Genomic DNA, 23724 nt, shown 5'->3' with positions numbered 1-23724 from the left:
AATTAGCCTGTGTCTATGTTGATGTTAACTAGCATGTTAGTTAGCAGTAATTAGCCTGTGTCTATGTTAATGTTAACTAGCATGTTAGTTAGCAGTAATTAGCCTGTGTCTATGTTAATGTTAACTAGCATGTTAGTTAGCAGTAATTAGCCTGTGTCTATGTTGATGTTAACTAGCATGTTAGTTAGCAGTAATTAACCTGTGTCTATGTTAATGTTAACTAGCATGTTAGTTAGCAGTAATTAACCTGTGTCTATGATCATGTTAACTAGCATGTTAGTTAGCAGTAATTAACCTGTGTCTATGTTAATGTTAACTAGCATGTTAGTTAGCAGTAATTAGCCTGTGTCTATGTTGATGTTAACTAGCATGTTAGTTAGCAGTAATTAACCTGTGTCTATGTTAATGTTAACTAGCATGTTAGTTAGCAGTAATTAACCTGTGTCTATGATCATGTTAACTAGCATGTTAGTTAGCAGTAATTAACCTGTGTCAATGATCATGTTAACTAGCATGTTAGTTATCAGTAATTAGTGTTTTCTTTCTTTCGTTCCAATTTCGGGTCTGTCAGTCACAGTGAGAGCCGGGGACATTTCCGGGGACAGGTCCATCCGGGGACAAGTCACCAAAACCGGGGATATCTGCTCACCCTCCTCTGGCTGCAGAGTACATGAAACAGAAATACATGGTTTACACAACGTTGTTTTAACTTCTTTTTTTTTTTAAACTCAACAGCCTCCGTTGACACAACGGCGTCCCATTGTCCATTTCCTATATACCAACCAGTGTTGCCAGATCTCGCGAGACAAACACGCAACCAGGCCTGTGAAAACAAGCCCAAAACAAGCGACTTTTTGTAAGATTCTGGAAGATAAAAGTAAATAAAACTGAATGCAACTGAATTTTACAATCCATGTGGACAGATTGGTAAACTGCACACACGGTGGAGTTTATTTATTTTCTCCCCCTGAGCTTCAGGACAATGACCACAGGAGGGAGTTAAATCACCTTTTATCATTATTTAACATTAGAAAACTGATGGAGTATCAAATACAGACACTGTTCACAGTGATTTTGAGTTGTTCTTGTTCCCCACAACTGGTTGACTCCATTCTTTTCCTCCTTTCTCTTTCTCCCAGTCTTTGTTACATTTCTTCCCGCACTTTTTCCTAACCAGAAAACAACAGATCGCCCTCCTCAGCCTCTGATTGGCTGGTAGTCGTTGCCATCTGGGTCAGAGCCAATGAGAAGCAGGAAGTGGGCGGGAAATAACGCTGCTGCCTATAGTGTGTATGGGGAAAGGGGCGGGACCTAGGGAACAGGCAAGGACAAGCTGGGAACAAGCCCAAATATGCAACTACAGTTTAGTAACAAGCCCCAAAAAACCGTGACCCGCGACTACCAATATTTGCAAGCGACTTTACAAAAAAAACGAGCCAAAAGTCGCTTATAATAAGCGGACTTGGCAACACTGGCGGCAACAATTTAAAAAGGAGCCAAATCCCGCGAGACCTGGCAACCCGACGAACAGGAAAGACCGGTGTCGCGGGTGCACCCGCCCGTCACTGAAAGAGTCCTGAGTTGCCATGACATTTTCTTAAAAACAAAGCTTGATTTCACACGTTTTGTTGATCTCTACAGGAGCAGAAACCTTCGTTTTCACAATCCCACTACTCGCGTTCAGTCTACCCTGGATGTTTTTAGACATTACGGCTACTAATCGACATCATTATGACGGAAAAGTAATGGGATTTTTTTTTTTATATACTTCCGGAACCATGCAACCAACCACCCGGAACCAAATCGCTGTAACAGACCGGAAGTCTAATGTAACGGACGCGATGAAGAAACGGAAGTTCCCCGAAGAAAACAGGTCGAGTGAGAGATGTTGTCGGTGCGCGTGAAACGGGGGTTCATCTAGGCGACGGTTGACCCCGCGCGTTGTTATAGGCAACCGCCCGGCGTGGCTAACGGGAGTAACACGCGCACGTGACGGGGGGGATTGTTGTGTCTCGAGACCCAACAAAGCTGCTTCTGGATGGGGCGCGAGCCTCGAGTGGTTTCACGATGTTTCCCGCTACGAAGAACATGGATTCCGTTCACAGGTAACTATGGTTACAGTCACCGTTGGTACTTTGGGTTGAGAAGCGGGGGGGCTGGGGGGAGGGGGGAGAAGGGGGGGGGGGGGGGTACATTGACACTAACCAGGTTTAGAGCGATGCTAATGAGTAGACCGGTCTCGTGTCAAAACGTTGATTGACGTGTGTGCGCGAGCGTCCTGTGCCCTGGATTGTTAACAGTCTATCCATTTTGCCAAATAGTGATCCCAGCCCCTACCTTGTCACTGGAAGGTTGTTTTTCCTCCAAATTTCCTTTAATAAGAATTATATCTGACATATTATAACCCATCCATTACTTTTACCCGTTAAAACACCTTTTTAGGGGACATTACCACCCAGAAAATGCACTTTTGCACTTGCCAAATAGTGATCCCAGCGCCTACCTTGTCACTTAAAGGTTGTTTTTGCCTCCAAATTACTTGTTTTCCTTAATAAAGGGTATATTTGTAGATTATACCCCATCTGTTACTTCTACCAGTTCAAACACCTTTTTTGGGGGCATTACCACCCAGAAAATGCACTTTTGCACTTGCCAAATAGTGATCCCAGCCCCTACATTGTCACTGAAAGGTTGTTTTTCCTCCAAATGAATTACCTACTTTGGTTATTAAGGGTCATATCTGACATATTATGACACATCCATTACTTTCACCAGTTTAAATACTTTTTTTGGGGGGGGCATTACAACCCATAAAATGCTTATAACATTATGGTTATATTAATATTAGGTTTATTGACCATAAATCCCCCAAAATAACTGTAAAACTAAAGTTAAGAAGGTAGTTACTATTACGTAGTGTTAAAAACGTCAAAAAAAAGTGTCAAAAGCGTTAAAAAAACGGGGGGGAAACGTAAGAAAAAGTTGAAAACATTGATAAAAAAGCCTCAACACAAAAGTGTTGATTTTTAATTTTGACGGGAAGACAATACGAGGGTTGAAACCAGTTTAACGTTTTTCAATTGATTGCAAAAAACGTGGTCACGGACTTACTTGTGACACAATCTGGAAAATTATATATATATATATATATATATATACACACACACATATATAATAGATAATCTAGAGGCAGAAGGAAGTGATCGCCCCATTGACCAACAAAAACCTGGTCTAAAGTCAATAACGCAGCATCTCATTGTTATTTTATACATATATTCAGTATATGTATTTATATATATATATGTGTGTAAATACTCTATAAATGTATATGATCTGGTCACGTACTTTCACTTCATGCACCAGTAGCTCAGTTTCTTCTCCTTCCTGCTCAGCAAATCCTCCATTTTAATACCAAAGGCACCAAGGTCCAAACCCGCCTGGCTGTCAAAGGCAATGGGAGATGACCTCTGATTGGCTGATTGGATGTCACGCCCAAAACACACCTCTGATTAATGAATGACACTATGTACGACCATTTTGAACCATGCACACAGCGCGTGGATCCTTTTTTTCGCCGTCAAACTAGCAAAAAAGTGGATTGGTAAACGCCGTAAATGCACCTGCGCCAGACGCTTCACACCTTTTTATAAATTTATGGACATTTCTGTAAATCCAAAACCGGAAAAAATCCTGTAGATTTAGAGTATATACCCTGTACCTTTTTATTAACAGATATTTCTGTTAATCCAGAAAATCAAAATACGGGAAAAACATGTGAAAAATCGTTCATTTTAACACAGGATATTAGCCCGGATTTCTACAGACTTTTCTAACAACAGTGTAAGATTTAACTATGTGTTTCCCTTTCAGTCTTTACTCGTCTTGACTGACGCCTTTCTGTGTTTTGTCTTTGTCTTCTGTCAGCGGGACGGGTGTCTTCTACCAGGCGATACCGGCGGTCGGAGCCGACGGAAAGAACATCATGAAGCTGATTCCCGTACAAATGGTCAACGGGCAGTTTTTCCATTCTCAACTAAGTAAGACGGGTCAGACGCGACAGAAAGCCGTGGACTTGAACGTCGCCTCAGCACCCGTTCAGACGGCGCCGAAGGCAGCGCCGAGTCCCCCTGCCGCTCAGCACGTGGTCAGGAAGCAGGTTTCGATCATCAACGTCTTCCCTAATCAAGTGGGTCTGGATCTCGGTAGTTCGTTAAACAAGCATCCACCGCAGCAACAGAATGGGAAGTTAATAGCCGTCGTACCTCAGATGGAAACGCCTGCAGCAAACAGGGAGAAGATAGGAAGACTTCCAGGTCCAATCCCGGTCACAGTGAAAGCTCCAGCCGTCCCCAGAGGACGGCACCTTCAGATTCTACCTAATGCACAAGTCCCGGTAGTCCCAGCAGTCCCAACAGTCCCTGCAGTCCCAACAGTCCCTGCAGTCCCTGCAGTCCCAGCATCTGAACTACCTCCTCGTGTCCAGAGACCTATTTTTCCTTCGCCGGCCGACTCCTCTCGGAGTTCAGGCTCAGCCGGCGTGGTCTACACGTCACCGCCCGTCACCACCGCCGGTCCACAGAGTGTCTCTGCACTCGACACGCTCAAGTTCCTCTGCAACATGTCCAATGCTGCTCCATGTGGATTGCTATCAAAAGGTCAAAAGCCGCATTTGAAATTAATTCCAAAGGTTTCACACAGGCCCAACAGCCCCATTAAGTGGGTCATCGAAGAAGAGGACGGCTTCAGGGCTCCGGGGCTTGATCCGGTTATTTCTTCCGTCAGTCCAGATGTTGTTCCTGTTGTTGGGAAAATGGGAAAAAGCGACTCGCCCACAGCAGCGGGAAAAAGTAGTGAATTCAACAAAACCACCGTGCCTTCGTCCCAACAATCACGCGAGTCGGTTTCACCTCAGAAAAGGCCGGGTGTCCGAATAATCATCCCGAAACGGTCGCACGAAGTGATCGATCTCTGTGACGACGACGCTCACAGCGAGTCGTCTCAGCCGGCGGCATCCGTTCACACGTCAGCGGCCACTCATCCGGACGAAGACAATGTGATATTTGTGTCGTACATCCCCCCCAAGACCGAGTCTGAGTCCACACAAGATTTGAGACAAAAAACACAAAAGGCACCTGTGAAGGAAGCGGACAAGACGAGTACGAGCGGCTCGAACAGCGGGACAGAACGGAAGAGCCCGGATGGTGCAACTGGCACGCTTACAAGAAGAAAACCTGTCCACGGCATGTCCGTCAACACCGTTAAAAACGCTCCGCGCGTTGGTGGTTCGGCAGCAATGAACGCGCAGAATAACGAGGGTCCCAACATGAGCAGTCGGCGGAGCGCCGCCACCCAACAGTCGAAGGGCGTGGAAGTTAATGTAGAAAGAAAAAGTCCAGCAGATTGCGTAATAGTTGCCCCAGCAGCTGTTCAGATGGCGAAAAAGGCAGCGTCGAGTCCTTCTGCCGCTCAGCAGGTTGTCGGGAAGCAGATTTCCCTCGTGAATGTCACCCCTAATCAAGTCTGTTTGGATCTTCCACTACAGCAGCAGAAAGTAAACATAATCGCTGTCATACCTCAGATGGCAAACAGGGAGAAGATGGGAAGACTTCCAGGTCCACTCCCAGTCCCAGTGAAAGCTCCAGCCGTCCCCAGAGGACGGCACCTTCAGATTCTACCTAATGTACAAGTCCCAGCACTCCCTGCAGTCCCAATAGTCCCAGCAGTCCCAATAATCCCTGCAGTCCCAGCAGTCCCAATAGTCCCGGCAGTCCCTGCAGTCCGAACAGTCCCAATAGTCCCAGCTGTCCCGGCAGTCCCAGCATCTGAACTACCTCCTCGTGTCCAGAGACCTATTTTTCCTTCGCCGGCCGACTCCTCTCGGAGTTCAGGCTCAGCCGGCGTGGTCTACACGTCACCGCCCGTCAGAACCGCCGGTCCACAGAGTGTCTCTGCACTCGACACGCTCAAGTTCCTCTGCAACATGTCCAATGCTACTCCATGTGGATCGCCATCAAAAGGTCAAAAGCCGCATTTGAAATTAATTCCAAAGGTTTCACACAGGCCCAACAGCCCCATTAAGTGGGTAGTTGAAGACGAGGACATCCTCACGGCTCCGGTTCTTGATCCTGCAAATTTTTCCATCAGTTCGGAGATTCTTCGGGTGGTTGCGGAGAGAGAAGGTGCCACCAAGCACTGGGACGCCCTTACGAATCCGGTCTCGGGGGCAGACCGGAAGAGCCTGGATGGAACAACGGACGCCGATAGAAGAAGACAACCTGGCCGGAGCGTAGCAGTCAACACGGTGAAAAACTCAACGCGTGTTTGTGGTCCAGCAGCGATGAACACGCAGAATAATGAGGGTCCGAGCTTTAGCAGTCAGCAGAGCACCGCCGGCCAACCATCGGAGAGCATGGAGGTCCAGGAGAGTCCAGCCAATCCCAACAACTCTGACAGCAGCAAGGGAGCCATGGACACCCCCAAAATGAAGGTGAGGGCACTTCTATTGTATATACTCCACATTGACTAGGTTCACATGCACATAATTAGTCCGATCTGAAGCCCATTTTTTGCATTTACATTGACACTAACCAGGTTTAGAGCGATGCTAATGAGTAGACCGGTCTCGTGTCAAAACGTGATTGACGTATGTGCGCGAGCGTCCTGTGCCCTGGATTATTAACAATCCATCCATTTTGCCAAATAGTGATCCCAGCCCCTACCTTGTCACTGAAAGGTTGTTTTTTCCTCCAAATTTCCTTAATAAGGGTTAAATCTGACATATTATAACCCATCCATTATTCCTACCCGTACTACTCCTACTAAAACACCTTTTTGGGGGTTGTTACCACCCCTAAAAGGAACTTTTGCAATTGCCAAAAAGTGATCCCAGCCCCTACCTTGTCACTGAAAGGTTGTTTTGCCTCCAAATTACCTGCTTTGGTTAATAAGGGGTACATCTGTCAGATCATAACGCATCCATTACTTTCACCAGTTAAAATACCTTTTTGAGGGGCATTACAACTAGGTTTACATGCACATTATTAGTCCGATTTTTGCTCTTACTCAGAAAAAGACAATATTCTGACTACATGTAAGCTGTTTACATGGGTAGTAATAGTAAATATTCCACTAATATTCAGCAGGCCTAACAGCTGTAGACCAGTCATCAATGTTGTGTACATTAAAAAAAAATTTTAATCTGAACTACTACGAGTCATGTTAATTTATATTTTCAGACATATGTTACATTTTCATTTTTTTCTTTTTAAAAAAAAAATCATGGTATAATAATTTTGACGGCCCCCCTGCAGCTACTCTCAAGACCCCCCCCCCCCCTTAGGGGTCCCGGACCCCCTGTTGAAGATCTCTGATTTAACCCTGGTGTTGTCTTCACGTTCGGGACCCTCTCGCGTCCCTCGGGTCAAACTGACCCGGGACTTATTTGGGGTTTTAAAACCAATTCTGAAGTAAAATTTTACTTCATAACCTATTAACAAATATTGTCTTTATCTCAATTTCCAACAGCTGAGATAACATCTATGTTCAGGGAATGCATCAGTCTCTACTAGACCACTATTAAACATGGAAGTGGGGTTCGTTCTTTGTCATAAGTTATAATTCATGTTAAAAATCCACTATGGAAACAACATAAGTGTCATATCCAGAATAATGTTCTGAGTCAGGAATACATGTTTATCACAGGAAATAAGGAAAGGACGTTGGTTTTCAGATAGAAAAAATGTAACTTGTACTATTTTTCTTCTTGTAAAAATTTGAAATAGGTCAATTTGACCCGAATACCAAACAAGGGTTAAAGTTGTTGTTGTTGTTTTCGACTTGCAGAGCTCTGTGAATCCCGCCACCAGCTGGACGTCTTCGCCGGCACCAGAATCCCGTCGAATGGACGATAATCTGCTGAGACGGATATTTGGGATAACGGCCGATGTGAGAGTCCGCCTGCAGAGGATCGACGGTGCCCCAGTTGGGTCTGGTCCTTCTTTAAAGGACCTTAAGGGTCCACGTGAAAGCTGCAGCTGTGCGAAAGTAAAAACCGAACGGGAACTGTTAGAGGGCTCCGCCCCTCCGAGTGCTCCCACACACATCGAGCCCCTCAAATGTTCACACATCAAGCTGAACGCGAGACGTCTCCATGTTGTGAAGAACGAACGCCATCAAGGGGACACCTCACTCAAGGGATCGTCGCGAGATCTCGAAACCGAGCCGGCGTTTGGCTACGTGGAACCCATAGACGAGGATTTCCTCGCCACGGAGGAAAAGGACAATCCGAACGCGCAGGACGCAGCCGGCCGGACTCAGACTCAAACGTGTGCGTATCTGAACACGAGGAGAATGGGACGGACGAGGAAGCGCACGATGTGTCCCTGTTGCGTCCCCGGTGCCCAAGACCCAATGTGGGAGGAGCCTGGCGAGTGGGCGTGGGCGACCGAGCAGACGAGCAAAAAAGGGAGGAGAAAAAAGGCTGTGAGAAAAGCTGTGAAAACATCTGGAAGGACCAGCTGTCTAAGAGTGAAGGACAAGTGCAGCAGCAGGAGGACAGACGAGGGTCCAGCCAGGGACAGTTTGTCCTCTGACCCTAACGAACTGAGACGACTTGATGAGATCAGACGAATGAAAGAGCTCCTGAAAGAGCAGGAAGCAGCTTTAGAGGAGATGAGACACTGAATGAGAGCTGAGACTCGGTGTTTTAGACTCTAATGTTCTTACAAAGTTAATGTTTTTTTTTATTTTTAGCCTAAAACATGTCACTTCTTTTTATGTTAGTCAGAGTTAACGAGGACTAACGCGAGTTAAGTTTTGGCTGCAGCCGACTAGAGCCCGACATATATATCGGATAAATCGGCATTTGTAATTGCCCGATTTTTTTTGTTTTTGTTTTTAAATTCTGATAAATGAATATTTAAAAAATACAAACGGACTCTCAACCATTTTAGGAGTGTTGGCGTTGCATAGTCTGTCCACCAGAGGACGCTCTACAACGTCCCTGGTAGTAATGGCGTTGCATAGTCTGTCCACCAGAGGACGCTCTACAATGTCCCTGGTAGTGATGGCGTTGCATAGTCTGTCCACCAGAGGACGCTCTACAACGTCCCCGTTAGTGATGCCGTTGCATAGTCTGTCCACCAGAGGACGCTCTACAACGTCCCCGTGTTAGTGATGGCGTTGCATAGTCTGTCCACCAGAGGACGCTCTACAACGTCCCTGTTAGTGATGGCGTTGCATAGTCTGTCCACCAGAGGACGCTCTACAACGTCCCTGTTAGTGATGGCGTTGCATAGTCTGTCCACCAGAGGACGCTCTACAACGTCCCTGTTAGTGATGGCGTTGCATAGTCGTCCACCAGAGGACGCTCTACAACGTCCCCGTTAGTGACGGCGTTGCATAGTCTGTCCACCAGAGGACGCCTACAACGTCCCTGTTAGTGATGGCGTTGCATAGTCGTCCACCAGAGGACGCTCTACAACGTCCCTGTAGTGATGGCGTTGCATAGTCGTCCCCCAGAGGACGCTCTAAAACGTCCCTGTTAGTGATGGTGTTGCATAGTCGTCTCACAAAGGAGAGAAGAAACTAGAAAATATTCACATTTTATAAGCTGATCATAAAAGATCAAGGCCAAAAAAAAAGACTTAAAACGATTATTCAATTATCTCAATAGTTGGCAACATAAATGCCCCCCAAAAAATCTTAAAAACATAAATAATGTAATAATTAAAAAATAATATAAATAAAAAATAAAAAAAAGTATATCTGCTGCTATTTTCCCCCGCTCATTCCCCTGCTCTGATGTTTTCCCCCTCTCATTCCCCCTGCTCTGATGTTTCCCCCTCTCATTCCCCCTGCTTTGTTCTGGGTTTCCCCCTCTCATTCCCCCTGCTCTGGCATTCCCCCTCTCATTTCCCCTGCTCTGATGTTTCCCCCTCTCATTCCCCCTGCTCTGATGTTTCCCCCTCTCATTCCCCTGCTCTGGCGTTTCCCCCTCTCATTCCCCTGCTCTGGTGTTTCCCCCTCTCATTCCCCCTGCTCTGATGTTTCCCCCTCTCATTCCCCTGCTCTGGTGTTTCCCCCTCTCATTCCCCTGCTCTGATGTTTCCCCCTTCTCATTCCCCCTGCACTGGCGTTTCTCCCTCTCCATTCCTCCTGCTCTGCTCTGGTGTTTCTGGTGCATTTCCCCCTTGTATTCCCCTGCTCTGTTTTTTTCCCCTCTCATTCCCAGTGCTCTGGTGTTTCCCTCTCTCATTCCCCCTGCTCTGCATTTCCCCCTTGTATTCCCCTGCTCTGGTGTTTCCCTCTCTCATTCCCCCTGCTCTTGCATTTCCCCTTGTATTCCCCCTGCTCTGGTGTTTCCCCCTCTCATTCCCCTGCTCTGATGTTACCCCCTCTCATTCCCCCTGCTCTGCTCTGCCTGATCGGATCATGACATCTCGTATTCAGTATACGACAATGTTAATGAGATATTTTGGTTTGGGGTGTTTTAGTTTAAAGGTCCAATGGCATGAAAATGTCACTTTGAGTTTTTTTTAACATTAACATGCGCCCCCCCCAGCCTGCCTATGGGCCCCCCAGTGGCTAGAAATGGTGATAGGTGTAAACCGAGCCCTGGGTATCCTGCTCTGTCTTTGAGAAAATAAAAGCTCAGATGGGCCGATCTGGAATCTGGCTCCTTATGAAGTCATAAGGGGCTAGATTACCTCAAAACCAAAACGTAGCGGTGTAACGTGTAGCCCGAGCGCTTCATTACGACACGTCATGCTCATCTGTCTGAGTCACTGAGGAACACGACTTTGTGGAAATGCTGTAAAAAGATGTGTGTGACTGTCATTGAGGATTTATAATTAACTGAGAAGCTTTTTTCTATTATCTTTTGTACAGTTTAACAAAAAAAGTTACTGTTATATTTATGAAAATACTAACACAATATTTATGTTTTTTTGGGTCATTGTGTAAATAAATTCACTAGTTTAAGTGAGCTCTTGTATTTGAATCTTTATGGAGAAAATTATGGGATTTTTTTACTTTGGAACCACATTGTTGAGCTCTATATGTGGTCTAATGTATTGCAGTGGGTGTACTGTATTAAATAATGGCCAGAATCTGCCTTTTTGGGGGGGGGGGGGGGGTATATCATAGTGGGGGGGTCTGGGCGTCCTATTTTCGGTGTTCTGATACACTTTTACGCGCCAATTTACGGTGGTGATACCTGTTATTTAGCCTACGTCAAGAAGAAAAACAGAGATGACAATTCAAAATTAATCAAACATATAATAGAAAGCATGTTGTTGTGTGTCGTTGAGAGTTTTTAAGTGGGTATGTGGACATCCTGGAGCTTTCTTGGTGAGTATAATGCTAATAACGCCTGCATGTCACATAGACGACACCACTGGTTGTAGCACAATGTCGTACCGACTACAGATTATACGTTAAAGATAGATAACAGGCCAATACTACTATATTTGTGTATTCATAAGAACAAAAACAGAATTGTGCAATAGGCTGTAAGTCTCCATGTGTCACTGTCACTTTAAATGATATTAACTAGATAACTGTGGATAAAGTGCAGCATTTACAAATTACATACATAGTTTTATCATTTAAACATGAAAGCATTTCAGACCAGAATACGTGATTGTACAAGTACAAAAAAACCGAATACTGTAGGTATTCCATATATATATATATTACATATTGTATGTTGCTCTGTATACGTCGTTTTGTTTTAGTTTTTTCATTATGACTACAATTTTCAACATTTTCCCTATTTTTCCTCAATGTCTTTGTCCTTTATTGTGATGTTTTGTCGATTTTTATGGCGCTATTTTTCGAGATTTTTGCCACTTTACCAACGTTTTTGTCTCTTTTTTTCCGACACTTTTGGCGCTTTTTTCCGTTGAATTTGACGTTCATTTTCATTTACATTTTTTTTACGCTTATTTCAACGTCCCATATTTCGGATACAAAAAGAAAAACGTTAAAAACGGGTCAACTTTGACCCGACGACAGCGAACACACAAAGCTGATTTACGTCTGTTTAGTTGACGCTTTTATTTTGAAGGGCACGACCCGGAAATCCTGTTAACTTTTTGCGATGACGTGACACCGGTCACACAAGCCGGATTCTTCAAAGCTGGAAACGGTGTTTTCATCCAGGTTTGTAAAATAATACAGGGCATTTTTTAAATATGTATTTAGCTAAATGAGTTCCCTATCGATGACGTTATGTGGAAACCGCAACGTCAATCTTTCATTTTGTTTGTATCCGTAATTGTAGCTAACGTTAGCGTTAGCTGCTAACTAGCTAGTGACGCTAACTAGCTAATGACGCTAGCTAGTAATGCTAGCTTGCTAACAGTGAATGTCGAAACTCTGGGCAAATGTTGTCTGTTAAAAACAATAATGGACGTCAAGAACGAGACAGCTATATTGTTTTATAGATAGAGAATCATTAACATTATATTTGGCTTTATTTAAACCGCTAACTAACCCATTTAAAACCAAGGGGGGGGGGGGCAAACTTTAGTGTCACTTTCCGGTCAGGTTTGTTATGCTAACCAACATTGTCTTTAACCCTCGTGTTGTCTTCCTGTTAACCATAAACTTGCCATTCCAGGTCAAAATTGACATTTTTTTTCTCCATGCTTTTGGCGTTAAAAAGCTGGTTTAACAACAGGTTTTACACTTATTCTTGGAGTTCATGGTCAACAAACCTCATTTATATCAAGTTATGTGTACGTTTTCAGCTAAAAAGGCAGAATAATGAATTATTTTGACTGATAGTTGAGACCAGAGGATGTTGAGTGGGTCTCAGATTGGGTAGATGTCACAGTTTAGTCCCCATACTGTTTTGAAACCATAAAAAAAGAAAAGAAATCAAATGCTATAAGATTAAATAAAACACCCAAAAAATTAAATGACGTTGTGCGGAATCATCCGTGTTATTTTTGGGTCAATTTAGTTGAAAGGAAATCTAATATTTCCTAATATAAATCACTTATAAAACGGGTCAATTTGACCCCCGAGGTCAACACGAGGGTGAATTAAACTCTTTTTGTGCCTTTTTAAATAAAAACGTATGTATAATTTGATATAAATGAGGTTTTGTTGACCATGAATTCCAAGAGGAAATGAAAAAAACTTTTATTAACCCCGCTCAGGTTTAAAAAAAAAAAAAAAAAAAAAAGCGCCAAAAACTGGAAAAAGTGACAAATAAATTAGAACAAGTGACAAAAACATCAGAAAAAGTGACAAAAATATGTGAAAAAGTGACAAGTAGATCAGAAAAAGTGACAAATAAATCAGAAAAAGTGACAAAAACATCAGAAAAAGTGACAAAAATATGTGAAAAAGTGACAAATAAATCAGAAAAAGTGACAAATAAATCAGAAAAAGTGACAAAAACATCAGAAAAAGTGACAAATAAATCAGAAAAAGTGACAAATAAATCAGAAAAAGTGGCAAAAACATCAGAAAAAGTGACAAATAAATCAGAAAAAGTGACAAATAAATCAGAAAAAGTGACAAAAACATCAGAAAAAGTGACAAAAATATGTGAAAAAGTGACAAATAAATCAGAAAAAGTGACAAATAAATCAGAAAAAGTGACAAATAAATCAGAAAAAGTGGCAAAAACATCAGAAAAAGTGACAAAAATATGTGAAAAAGTGACAAGTAAATCAGAAAAAGTGACAAATAAATCAGAAAAAGTGACAAAAACATCAGAAAAAGTGACAAAAATATGTGAAAAAGTGACAAATAAATCAGAAAAAGTGACAAATAAATCAGAAAAAGTGACAAATAAATCAGAAAAAGTGGCAAAAACATCAGAAAAAGTGACAAATAAATCAGAAAAAGTGACAAATAAATCAGAAAAAGTGACAAAAATATGTGAAAAAGTGACAAATAAATCAGAAAAAGTGACAAATAAATCAGAAAAAGTGACAAATAAATCAGAAAAAGTGACAAAAATATGTGAAAAAGTGACAAATAAATCAGAACAAGGTGACAAATAAATCAGAAAAAAATTGAACAAAATATTGTGAAAAGTGACAAATCAGAAAAAGTGACAAAAACATCAGAAAAAGTGACAAAAACATCAGAAAAAGTGACAAATAAATCAGAAAAAGTGACAAAATAAATCAGAAAAAAGTGGCAAAAACATCAGAAAAAGTGACAAATAAATCAAAAAAAGTGACAAATAAATCAGAAAAAAAGTGACAAAAATATTTGAAAAAGTGACAAAAAAATCAGAAAAAGTGACAAAAATATGGAAAAGTGACAAATCAGAAAAGTGACAAAACACAGAAAAAAATGAAAAACATCAGAAAAAGTGACAAAAACATCAGAAAAAGTGACAAAACACAAGAAAAGTGACAAAAACATCAGAAAAAGTGGCAAATAAATCAGAAAAAGTGGGAAAAACATCAGAAAAAGTGACCCAAAAAATCAAAAAAGTGACAAATAAATCAGAAAAAGTTTACAAAATATGTGAAAAAGTGACAAATAAATCAGAAAAAGTGACAAATAATCAGAAAAAGTGACAAATAAATCAGAAAAAGTGACAAAAATATGTGAAAAAGTGACAAATCAGAAAAAGTGACAAAAACATCAGAAAAAGTGACAAAAACATCAGAAAAAGTGACAAAAACATCAGAAAAGCACCAAAAAAAAAGTATCCATGTGCAATTTCGACCTGGAAGGGCAAGTTCGCGGTTAACGGGAAGACAACACGAGGATTAAGAAGCTGTTATCAGAGAAGTTTCGACTTTTCATAAAAAATTACAACTTGATTCATTGATTATCAAAATAACTGACATCTAAAAAGAAACTGTGTTTATAGGAAAAGCTAAAAGTCGACCAAAAAAATGTTTTTTTCCGATAGTTTTCTCTTGTTTCTGTCAACTTTGAACAAAGTGTATTTTACGATGTTAAGGAAATACGCAGGAAACATGGATCTCCTGGGAAAAGTGGAAATCTACATCCCAACGGAGGCGGAGGTGAAAAGCTTCCCCATGTGGAGTTTACCCAAATCGGTGCTTAGACGAATCGGCCTCCCCGTGTCCGTCCCCGAGGACGCCGGGACGCTCGCAGACTCCCCAGAAGGCATATGCATATGTCCAGCGATCGTACGGAGGAAAGGTCAGAAACTTGTCTCCCACACGGGAAACGGCGGTACAGCACACACGTCGCTGCTGCACACTTCCGAGTTCCGGTCGGGACAGATGTCCTTCGTCTGTCCCAACCGGACAGCCTACAGGGTGCTGAAGGACACCATGCCGGGGAAAATGGTCCCTGGACCCACATCGCACACCTCCCAGTTACCCCAGGGCTCGGCACCGGATAAGTACGAGGACTCCGTCGTCATCTACCGGGGACACGTTTACCTGTCCACCAGGAGGTCCAATCACAGCCGCCGCGAGAGACGAGAGACACGGGAGCCAAAGCCTTCGTCCCACGCTGCCGCTCCAGATGGCCCAAAGAAGGTACCGTGCCATTTCAGTGAGGAAAATAAGGATTTGAACACGCTGCTGTTTTTGCAAGTTCTCCCACTTAGAAACCATGGAGGGGTCTGAGAATTGTAGCTGATAGACAGGTGTTCAAATACGTATTTGCAGCTGTATCGCACAAATGAAGAATAGATTATGTCTCTCACAGTGGACATGCGCCTACGAGGACGATTCTCAGACCCCTCCATCATTTCTAAGGGGGAGAACTTGCAAAATAGCAGGGTGTTCAAATACTTATTTCCCTCGCTGGACTAAAGATTGGTAACTAGTCGGAAGTCTGAACTTGCAACGGGAATGCTGGTTTTGCCACTGCCAGGCTGAGATTAATATTCTGGAGGATTTCTAAGGACCCTCCTGTTAACGCTCATGTTGTCCCCGGGTCACATTTGACCTGTTTTCAGTGCATTTATGTATTTTTTGGCACTAAATGGGCCGTCGAAATAAGCCCTGAAAATGTCAACAATGAAAATATCAAAACAAGTTGGCACAGCCATTTAAAAAAAAAAAAAAAAGCACCCAAAGCACTGAAAAAGTGACAAATGTCGGGAAAAGCGATTAATAATGTTGAATAATGTTTTTTCATGGTTGATGGGATAAAGAGTAAGATCCTTTATTTAAACATAAAAACATCAGACTCCATGTAAATAGACGTCATTTTAAGAGTCATTTTAACATCGTAAAATACACTTTGAGAGTTGTCATTTGTCGAAATGGAACATTTTTTTGGTGCTTTTCTGATGTTTTTGTCACTTTTTCTCATTTATTTGTCACTTTTTCTCATTTATTTGTCACTTTTTCTGATGTTTTTTGTCACTTTTTCTGATGTTTTGTCACTTTTCTGATTGTATTCTGTTTATTGTCACTTTTTCTGATTTATTTGTCACTTTTTCTGATGTTTTGTCACTTTTTCTGATGTTTTTGTCACTTTTTCGATGTTTTGTCACTTTTTTGTTTTTTGTCACTTTTTGATGTTTCACTTTTCTGATGTTTTTGTCACTTTTTCTGATTTTTGTCACTTTTCTGATGTTTTGTCACTTTTTCTGATGTTTTGTCACTTTTTCTGCATTTTTATTTGTCACTTTTTCTGATGTTGTTTTGTCACTTTTTCTGATGTTTTTGTCACTTTTCTCATTTATTTGTCACTTTTTCTGATGTTTTTGTCACTTTTTCTGATGTTTTTGTCACTTTTTCTGATGTTTTTGTCACTTTTTCTGATTTATTTGTCACTTTTTTCTGATTTTTTGTCACTTTTTCTGATTTATTGTCACTTTTTCTGATTTTTGTCACTTTTCTGATGTTTTGTCACTTTTTCTGATGTTTTTGTCACTTTTTCTGATTTTTTGTCACTTTTTCTGATTTATTGTCACTTTTTCTGATGTTTTGTCACTTTTCTGATGTTTTTTCCTTTTTTCTGTTTTTTGTCACTTTTTCTGATTTATTGTCACTTTTTTCTGATGTATTTGTCACTTTTCTGATTTTTTTGTCACTTTTTTGATTTTCTGTATGCTTTTTTGATTTTTTGTCACTTTTTCTGATGTTTTGTCACTTTTCTGATGTTTTTGTCACTTTTCTGATGTTTTTGTCACTTTTTCTGATTTTTGTCACTTTTTCTGATGTTTTTGTCACTTTTTCTGATTTTTGTCACTTTTTCTGATGTTTTTGTCACTTTTTCTGATGTTTTTGTCACTTTTTCTGATGTTTTTGTCACTTTTTCTGATGTTTTTGTCACTTTTTCTGATGTTTTTGTCACTTTTTCTGATGTTTTTGTCACTTTTTCTCGATTTATTTGTCACTTTTTCTGATGTTTTTGTCACTTTTTCTGATGTTTTTGTCACTTTTTCTGATGTTTTTGTCACTTTTTCTGATTTTTGTCACTTTTTCTGATGTTTTTGTCACTTTTTCTGAGTTTTTGTCACTTTTTCTGATGTTTTTGTCACTTTTTCTGATGTTTTTGTCACTTTTTCTAGTTTATTTGTCACTTTTTCTGATTTTTTGTCACTTTTTCTGATGTTTTTGTCACTTTTCTGATTTTTGTCACTTTTTCTGATGTTTTGTCACTTTTCTGATGTTTTTGTCACTTTTTCTGATGTTTTTGTCACTTTTCCATTTTGTCACTTTTTTATTTTCACTTTCTGATGTTTTTTCACTTTTTCTGATTTTTGTCACTTTTCTATTTATTTGTCACTTTTTCTGATGTTTTTGTCACTTTTTCTGATTATTTGTCACTTTTCTGATGTTATTGGTCACTTTTTCATTTATTGGTCACTTTTTAAAATAATATTGTCACTTTTTCATAAGTTTTGTCACTTTTCTGATTTATTGGTCAACATTTTCTGATTATTGTCATTTTCTGAGTTTTGTCACTTTCGGATGATTTTTGCACTTTTTCTGAGTATTGTCACTTTCTGATTATTGTCACTTTTTCTGATGTTTTTGTCACTTTTTCTGATTTTTTGTCACTTTTTCTGATTTATTTGTCACTTTTTCTGATGTATTTGTCACTTTTCTGATGTTTTTTCACTTTTTCTGATGTTTTTTTCACTTTTTCTGATGTTTTTTCACTTTTTCTGATGTTTTTGTCACTTTTTCTGATTTTTTGTCACTTTTTTCTGATGTTTTTGTCACTTTTTCTGATGTTTTTGTCACTTTTTCTGATGTTTTTGTCACTTTTTCTGATTTATTTGTCACTTTTTCCAGCTTTTGGCGCTTTTAAAAAAAAAAACTTGAGCTGGTTTAATAAAAGTTTTTTCATTTATTCTTGGAATTCATGGTCAACAAAACCTCATTTATATCAAATTATACACACGTTTTTACTTAAAAAGGCAGAAATTATGAATTATTTTGACTAATAGTTAAGATCAGAGGATGTTGAGTGGATCCCAGATGTCAAAGTTTAGTCCGGATACTGTTTGGAAACCATTAAAAAAAAATAAAACACCCCAAAAAATTCAATGAAAGTAATCATCAATGTCAACTGAAGAATGTATGGAGTCATCCATGTTATTTTTGGGCAATTTGGCTGAAATGAATCCATATTTCTGATATAAAACACTTTGAAACGGGTCACTGTAACACGAGGGTTAAACGCTGATCTGGGACCTGTCCTTCCTCCTCCTGCAGAGGCGGCGTCGGTCCCCCCAGGCTCATCCTCATCCTGGTCCTGGTCCTGGTCCTGATCCTGATCCTGCAGACCAAGAACTACATAGGAAGAAACTGCGAGTCACGTTGCCCCAAACCTCCCAAAAACCACTGAAGTCTCTTCTCCCCGAAACAGAGAGTCAGTCTACCACGGACCAGGTGAGTTTTTACTATAATAATAATAATAATAATAATAATAATATGCAATAAGTAAAACAGCTTTATTTGGACTTTTCTTGATCTGGAGTCATTACAAAATGACTAAAGCCTCGTGTTGTCTTCCCATCGACCTGCAACTTTGTGTTTTTCCGCGTCGAAATTTCAAAATTTTGATGTTGTTTTGTTTTGTTTCACACTTTTCTCAACGTTTTTTCCAATTTTTTAAATCAATTTGTTTTTCTCACATTTACTATTTTTTTGTATTTTTTTAAAGTTTTTTCCTCCTCACATTTACCAATTTGTTTGTCACTTCTTTTTAACAAGTTTTTTTCTCACATTTACTAATTTTTTTGTGTCATTTTTGAAGTTTTTTTCTCACATTTACCAATTTTTTTTTCTCACTTTTTAACGTGTTTTTTTCTCACATTTACAATTTTTTTTGTCACTTTTTAACAAGTTTTTCTCACATTTACTTAATTTTTCTTTGCTTCTTTTTAACAAGTTTTTTTCTCACATTTACCAATTTTATTTCTCACTTTTTAACAAGTTTTTCTCACATTTTACTTATTTTTTCTTTGCTTCTTTTTAACAAGTTTTTTCTCTCACATTTACTAATTTTTTTCCACCTTTTTTTTTAACATTTTATTCCTCACATTTACTATTTTTGGTCACTTTTTAACGTGCTTTTTTCTCACATTTACCAATTTTTTTCTCACTTCTTTTTAACTGTTTTTTCCCCCCACATTTACTAATTTTGGGCTCTACTCTGTAGTCCTGATTATACTATCGGGGTTGTATACGCTATAGCAACCGTCTCTCTCTACATCATCCCTTACTTAGGTGAGTGTTACCTGAACGGCTGCAGATGAATCGCCTGTTGGGATTCATAAAGCGTCTCAATCTTAAATCTTGCAAAGTGAACATGTATTCATAGTTCATATTCACCTGTAAACTCTGACATAGTAACAACTATGTTCATTGTACATATCCGTAAAAACTCTATTTATAGTAATATCCACCTGTATATTATATTCAGTACATATCCAGCTGTAAATCTTGTTCACAATACTAGTTATCTACATATTATATTCATAGGACAAATCTATCTGTTGGGATTCATAAAGCGTCTCAATCTTAAATCTTGCAACGTGAACATGAGCCTCACCGCCGCTGCTTTTTGTGTTTTTTGTGCGTCCTTCGGAGCTGCGCCGCCACGACAACACGCCCGCCGCGTGCAACGTAACACCCGGTGAACACGAGAAGGAGAGTCTCTTCACGCACAACAACGTCGACGTGTCGTCGTCCACAGCTGCACATTCACCTGCTGGTGGAGAGCAGGCGGCGGAGGAGGAGGAGGCAGCCGGCACAGAGCCAGCGTGGTGTCAGCCTCCTCCAGACGTGGAGGTGGAGGAGGAGGAGGTCAACGACGACGGGGCTGACTGTGAGCTACCGGACCCGGACTACGAAGACGTTGAACCCGACTATCTCCATAACGAGGAGGTTCTGGGTGTCTCTGAGCAGAGAGAGTCTCGGGGTGCAGCCTCCACGTCGCTGCAGGTGGAGTACGACTTTAAGGAGCTGGCGGAGGAGGAGAAGATCGCCAGGATGAAGGCCAAACTCAGACAGAGCGAAGCGGCCCTGCTTCGAATGACAGAGGCAGAGTGATCGGCGTTACACGCTCACGATGACACACTCACGATAGGATGTTCACCTCAACCACGGCCGCAACCTACGATTAATTTTATAATCGATAGTTAAGGCTGGGTACCGAATTTGATTAGTGTGTCTGTGTGTGTGTGTGTCTGTGTCTCTGTCTGTCTGTTTGTGTGAGTCTGGTGTGTGTCTGTGTGTTGTGTGTGTGTGTGTGTGTGTGTGGTGGTGTGTGTCTGGGTCTGTCTGTTTGTGGTTGTTGCTGTGTGTCTGTGCTGTCTGTGTGCGTGTGTGTCTTGTGTCTGTGGTCTGCCTGTGTGTGGTGTGTGTTGTGTCTGTGTGTCTGTGTCTGTCTGTCTGTGTGGTGTGTGTCTGTGTCTGTGTCTGTGGTCTGTCTGTGTGCGTGTGTGTTCTGTGTGTGGTGTGTGTGTCTGTTGTGTGTGGTGTGTCTGTGTCTGTCTGTGTGGTGTCTGTGTGTGTGTGTGTGTCTGTGTGTGTGTCTGTGTCTGTCTGTCTGTGTGTGTCTGTGTCTGTCTGTGTGCGCGTGCGTGTGTGTGTTACATTCATGCTTTCATACACGTAAGCCAAGTTTCGTTATGGCTTGATCTGTCTATTTATGTTGTTGAAGAACCAGTTACGTATTCTGCTCATTTTCAGTTTAATAGCTGTATTTTGAGGTCGTACCAGAATTGGTTTACATGGCAAAAATTGGTAAAAAAGGAAGATCTGTGTTTCCTAAAGTGAGACGACGTCCTCAAATGTCTTGTTTTGTCCTTCAATCAAAGATACTCGTTTACTGTCACAGAGGAGAGAAGAAACTAGAACGCATTCACGTGGAATTTTTTCTTTTTCTAATAAAAAATGACTCAAACTGATCAATCATTTATTAAAATACTTGGCGATTAATTTAATAGTTGTCAACTAATCGATGGGAATGCTTCTCATAATGTGGACATTGTATGTAGATGAATGGGACTTGTCCTCAATTTTTGTTTTTCGGGACACGTCTCTTAGCCCTCCTGTTGTCCTCGGGGTCAAATTGAGCCGTTTACAAAATAATTATATATCCCAACTACGACCAAAGAAGGTTGAAAAAAGTGACAAATGTTGGAAAAAGCTTCAAAAACGCAAGAAAAATTTGACAAAAACATTTTTTTTATTTTTTATTTATTTATTTATTTTAACGCTGAAAAAAGTGACCAAACAAAATCGGAAAAATCCCCAAAAACTTGTTAAAAAGAAGTGACAAAAATTGGTAAATGTGAGGAAAAAAATTGTAAAAAAAAAAAAACTACAAAAACGTGATAAAAGTGACAAAAAACTTGAAGAAAAATCTGCAAAAACGTTGAAAAAAACCCATCAAAATGTTGAAATTTCGACCCAGAAAACAGGTTTGACGGGAAAACGACACAAGGGTTAAATTTAAAAAGACGTCTGATTTCTGGCGTCTGGACGCCGGACGTCACTCCAACCTATCCAATCGTTGGACTCAGTTTCCCAGGATGCTTTGCTTCGGCTGGTGTTCCTCTGATGAACTATTATGTTGCCTCAAACGTACAATATATCACGTTTAATGTACAATTTTGGGACCAACTGTTTGATATTTAGTTACTTTTTCACATGAAGTCTCCTAGGATACTTTATTTATATTATATAATATTTGTATTTTGCAATAAAGAAGCGAGAAGCTGTGACTTTTTGGGTGTTTTTATACTCATTTATTTCACACAAATTTCCTATTTTTGAGGTTTTTGTCTTTTTTTTCACACCTTTTTGTTGCTTTTTGCTGTTTTTACGCTTTTCTCTGCCACTTACAAACGCCACTAACACTTATCACTTATTACCAACTACTTTTACACTGAATTTTGGATTTTATGGTAAAAAAAAAAAACCTCATTTAGAAGAAAATGATACCTAATTCTTGAGTTAAAAAAGCAGAAATTATTCATTATTTAGACTAAGGTTAAAGGAGTTTAATTTGAATGTTGTTTAATGTGTTTACTATCTAGATATATGATGTTCACATCGTAATAAGTTTGCTGCCATGAGATTTGGTGTTTGGCATTGGAAACCGTAATCTTTATCTGGCAACAGTACTTGTAGTACTAATCCTCCTACATTTCCCATGAGCACTCTGTCCCGGTGTTTCCTGTTAGCATTGGCTACGTGCCTATAGCGAGCGCTGTTCTCATTATGAGCAGCGGTGGCCATAAAGGTCAAAGAAGCAAGCCTGTGACTGGGAGGTTGCCGGTTCAAGTCCCAGACTGACAGAAAAAAAAATCTAACCCTGACCCTTGAGCAAGGCCCTTAACCCCCAACCGGTCCCATGAACACCATGTCCCGGTGTTTCCTAGCATCCTAGTAGGCGCAGTTTTCATTATGAGCATAGAGGTCTATAGGCCTGAGGGTTAAAGAAGCAAGCCTGTGACTGGGAGGTTGTCGGTTCAAGTCCCAGACTGACAGAAAAAAAAATCTAACCCTGACCCTTGAGCAAGGCCCTTAACCCCCAACCGGTCCCATGAACACCATGTCCCGGTAGCATCCTAGTAGGCGTGGTTTTCATTATGAGCATAGAGGTCTATAGGCCTGAGGGTTAAAGAAGCAAGCCTGTGACTGGGAGGTTGTCGGTTCAATTCCCAGACCGACAGAATAAAATCTAACCCTGACCCTTGAGCAAGGCTGTTAACCCGCAACCGCTCCAGTGGCAGCAGATCAGTCTGGGGTTGAACTGGGCAGCTTCCAGGTCTGAATGGGATCAGGTCTTAGGTCTGAATGGGATCAGGTCTTAGGTCTGAATGGGATCAGGTCTTAGGTCTGAATGGGATCAGGTCTTGGATCCAAAGGACAATTTGTTCTCAATCGACTTTACATAAATAAATCAAAAAACAGAGTTTGGCTGGTGCAGAATCTGATTGGCCGGCAGTGATGGGAATAAAAAAGTACTTTTTTCTGTAACGAGTAATCTAACTGATTACTCTTCCCATCGCCGTTACTGCCGAAAGATGATTGGTTGTTGTTACTATAACTTCAGCTGTTTATTTTGTTTTTGATCAGACCGATTTCTTCTTCGGTTAGTGGACCGCGCACGATTGGCTGAGGTTGAGCAACATTTCACGGTGAGCCAATCAGAGGTCGAGGTGGGCGGGTGTTAACAAGCACTCATAGTCAAACACCATGAACAACTCAAGCGACTCAGACAGGTAAGACGAGCCCTAATGAGGGGCAACTAATATCAAAAGTTCCAACACTTCTTTTGTGTTAT

General features: G+C 40.9%; 2 protein-coding genes across 2 annotated transcripts; both read left to right on the top strand.

The window, feature by feature from the left end:
• Nucleotides 1-1544: 1544 nt before the first annotated feature.
• Nucleotides 1545-9161, top strand: lrif1 (ligand dependent nuclear receptor interacting factor 1). Its single transcript, XM_032519827.1, has 3 exons — nucleotides 1545-2105; nucleotides 3925-6487; nucleotides 7843-9161. The coding sequence occupies exons 1-3, from the start codon at nucleotides 2068-2070 to the stop codon at nucleotides 8680-8682; spliced, it is 3441 nt and encodes a 1146-aa protein (XP_032375718.1). The 5' UTR covers nucleotides 1545-2067; the 3' UTR covers nucleotides 8683-9161.
• A 2854-nt stretch (nucleotides 9162-12015) lies between these two features.
• si:dkeyp-110g5.4 (uncharacterized) lies at nucleotides 12016-22130 on the top strand. The gene is made up of 4 exons (XM_032519851.1): nucleotides 12016-12162; nucleotides 14942-15491; nucleotides 18636-18811; nucleotides 20012-22130. The coding sequence occupies exons 2-4, from the start codon at nucleotides 14958-14960 to the stop codon at nucleotides 20475-20477; spliced, it is 1176 nt and encodes a 391-aa protein (XP_032375742.1). The 5' UTR covers nucleotides 12016-12162; nucleotides 14942-14957; the 3' UTR covers nucleotides 20478-22130.
• Nucleotides 22131-23724: the final 1594 nt, after the last annotated feature.

The sequence above is a fragment of the Etheostoma spectabile genome, chromosome 7 (genome assembly GCF_008692095.1).
Source record: "Etheostoma spectabile isolate EspeVRDwgs_2016 chromosome 7, UIUC_Espe_1.0, whole genome shotgun sequence".
Lineage (NCBI taxonomy): Eukaryota > Metazoa > Chordata > Actinopteri > Perciformes > Percidae > Etheostoma > Etheostoma spectabile.
This window is presented reverse-complemented; position numbering and strand designations above follow the sequence as displayed.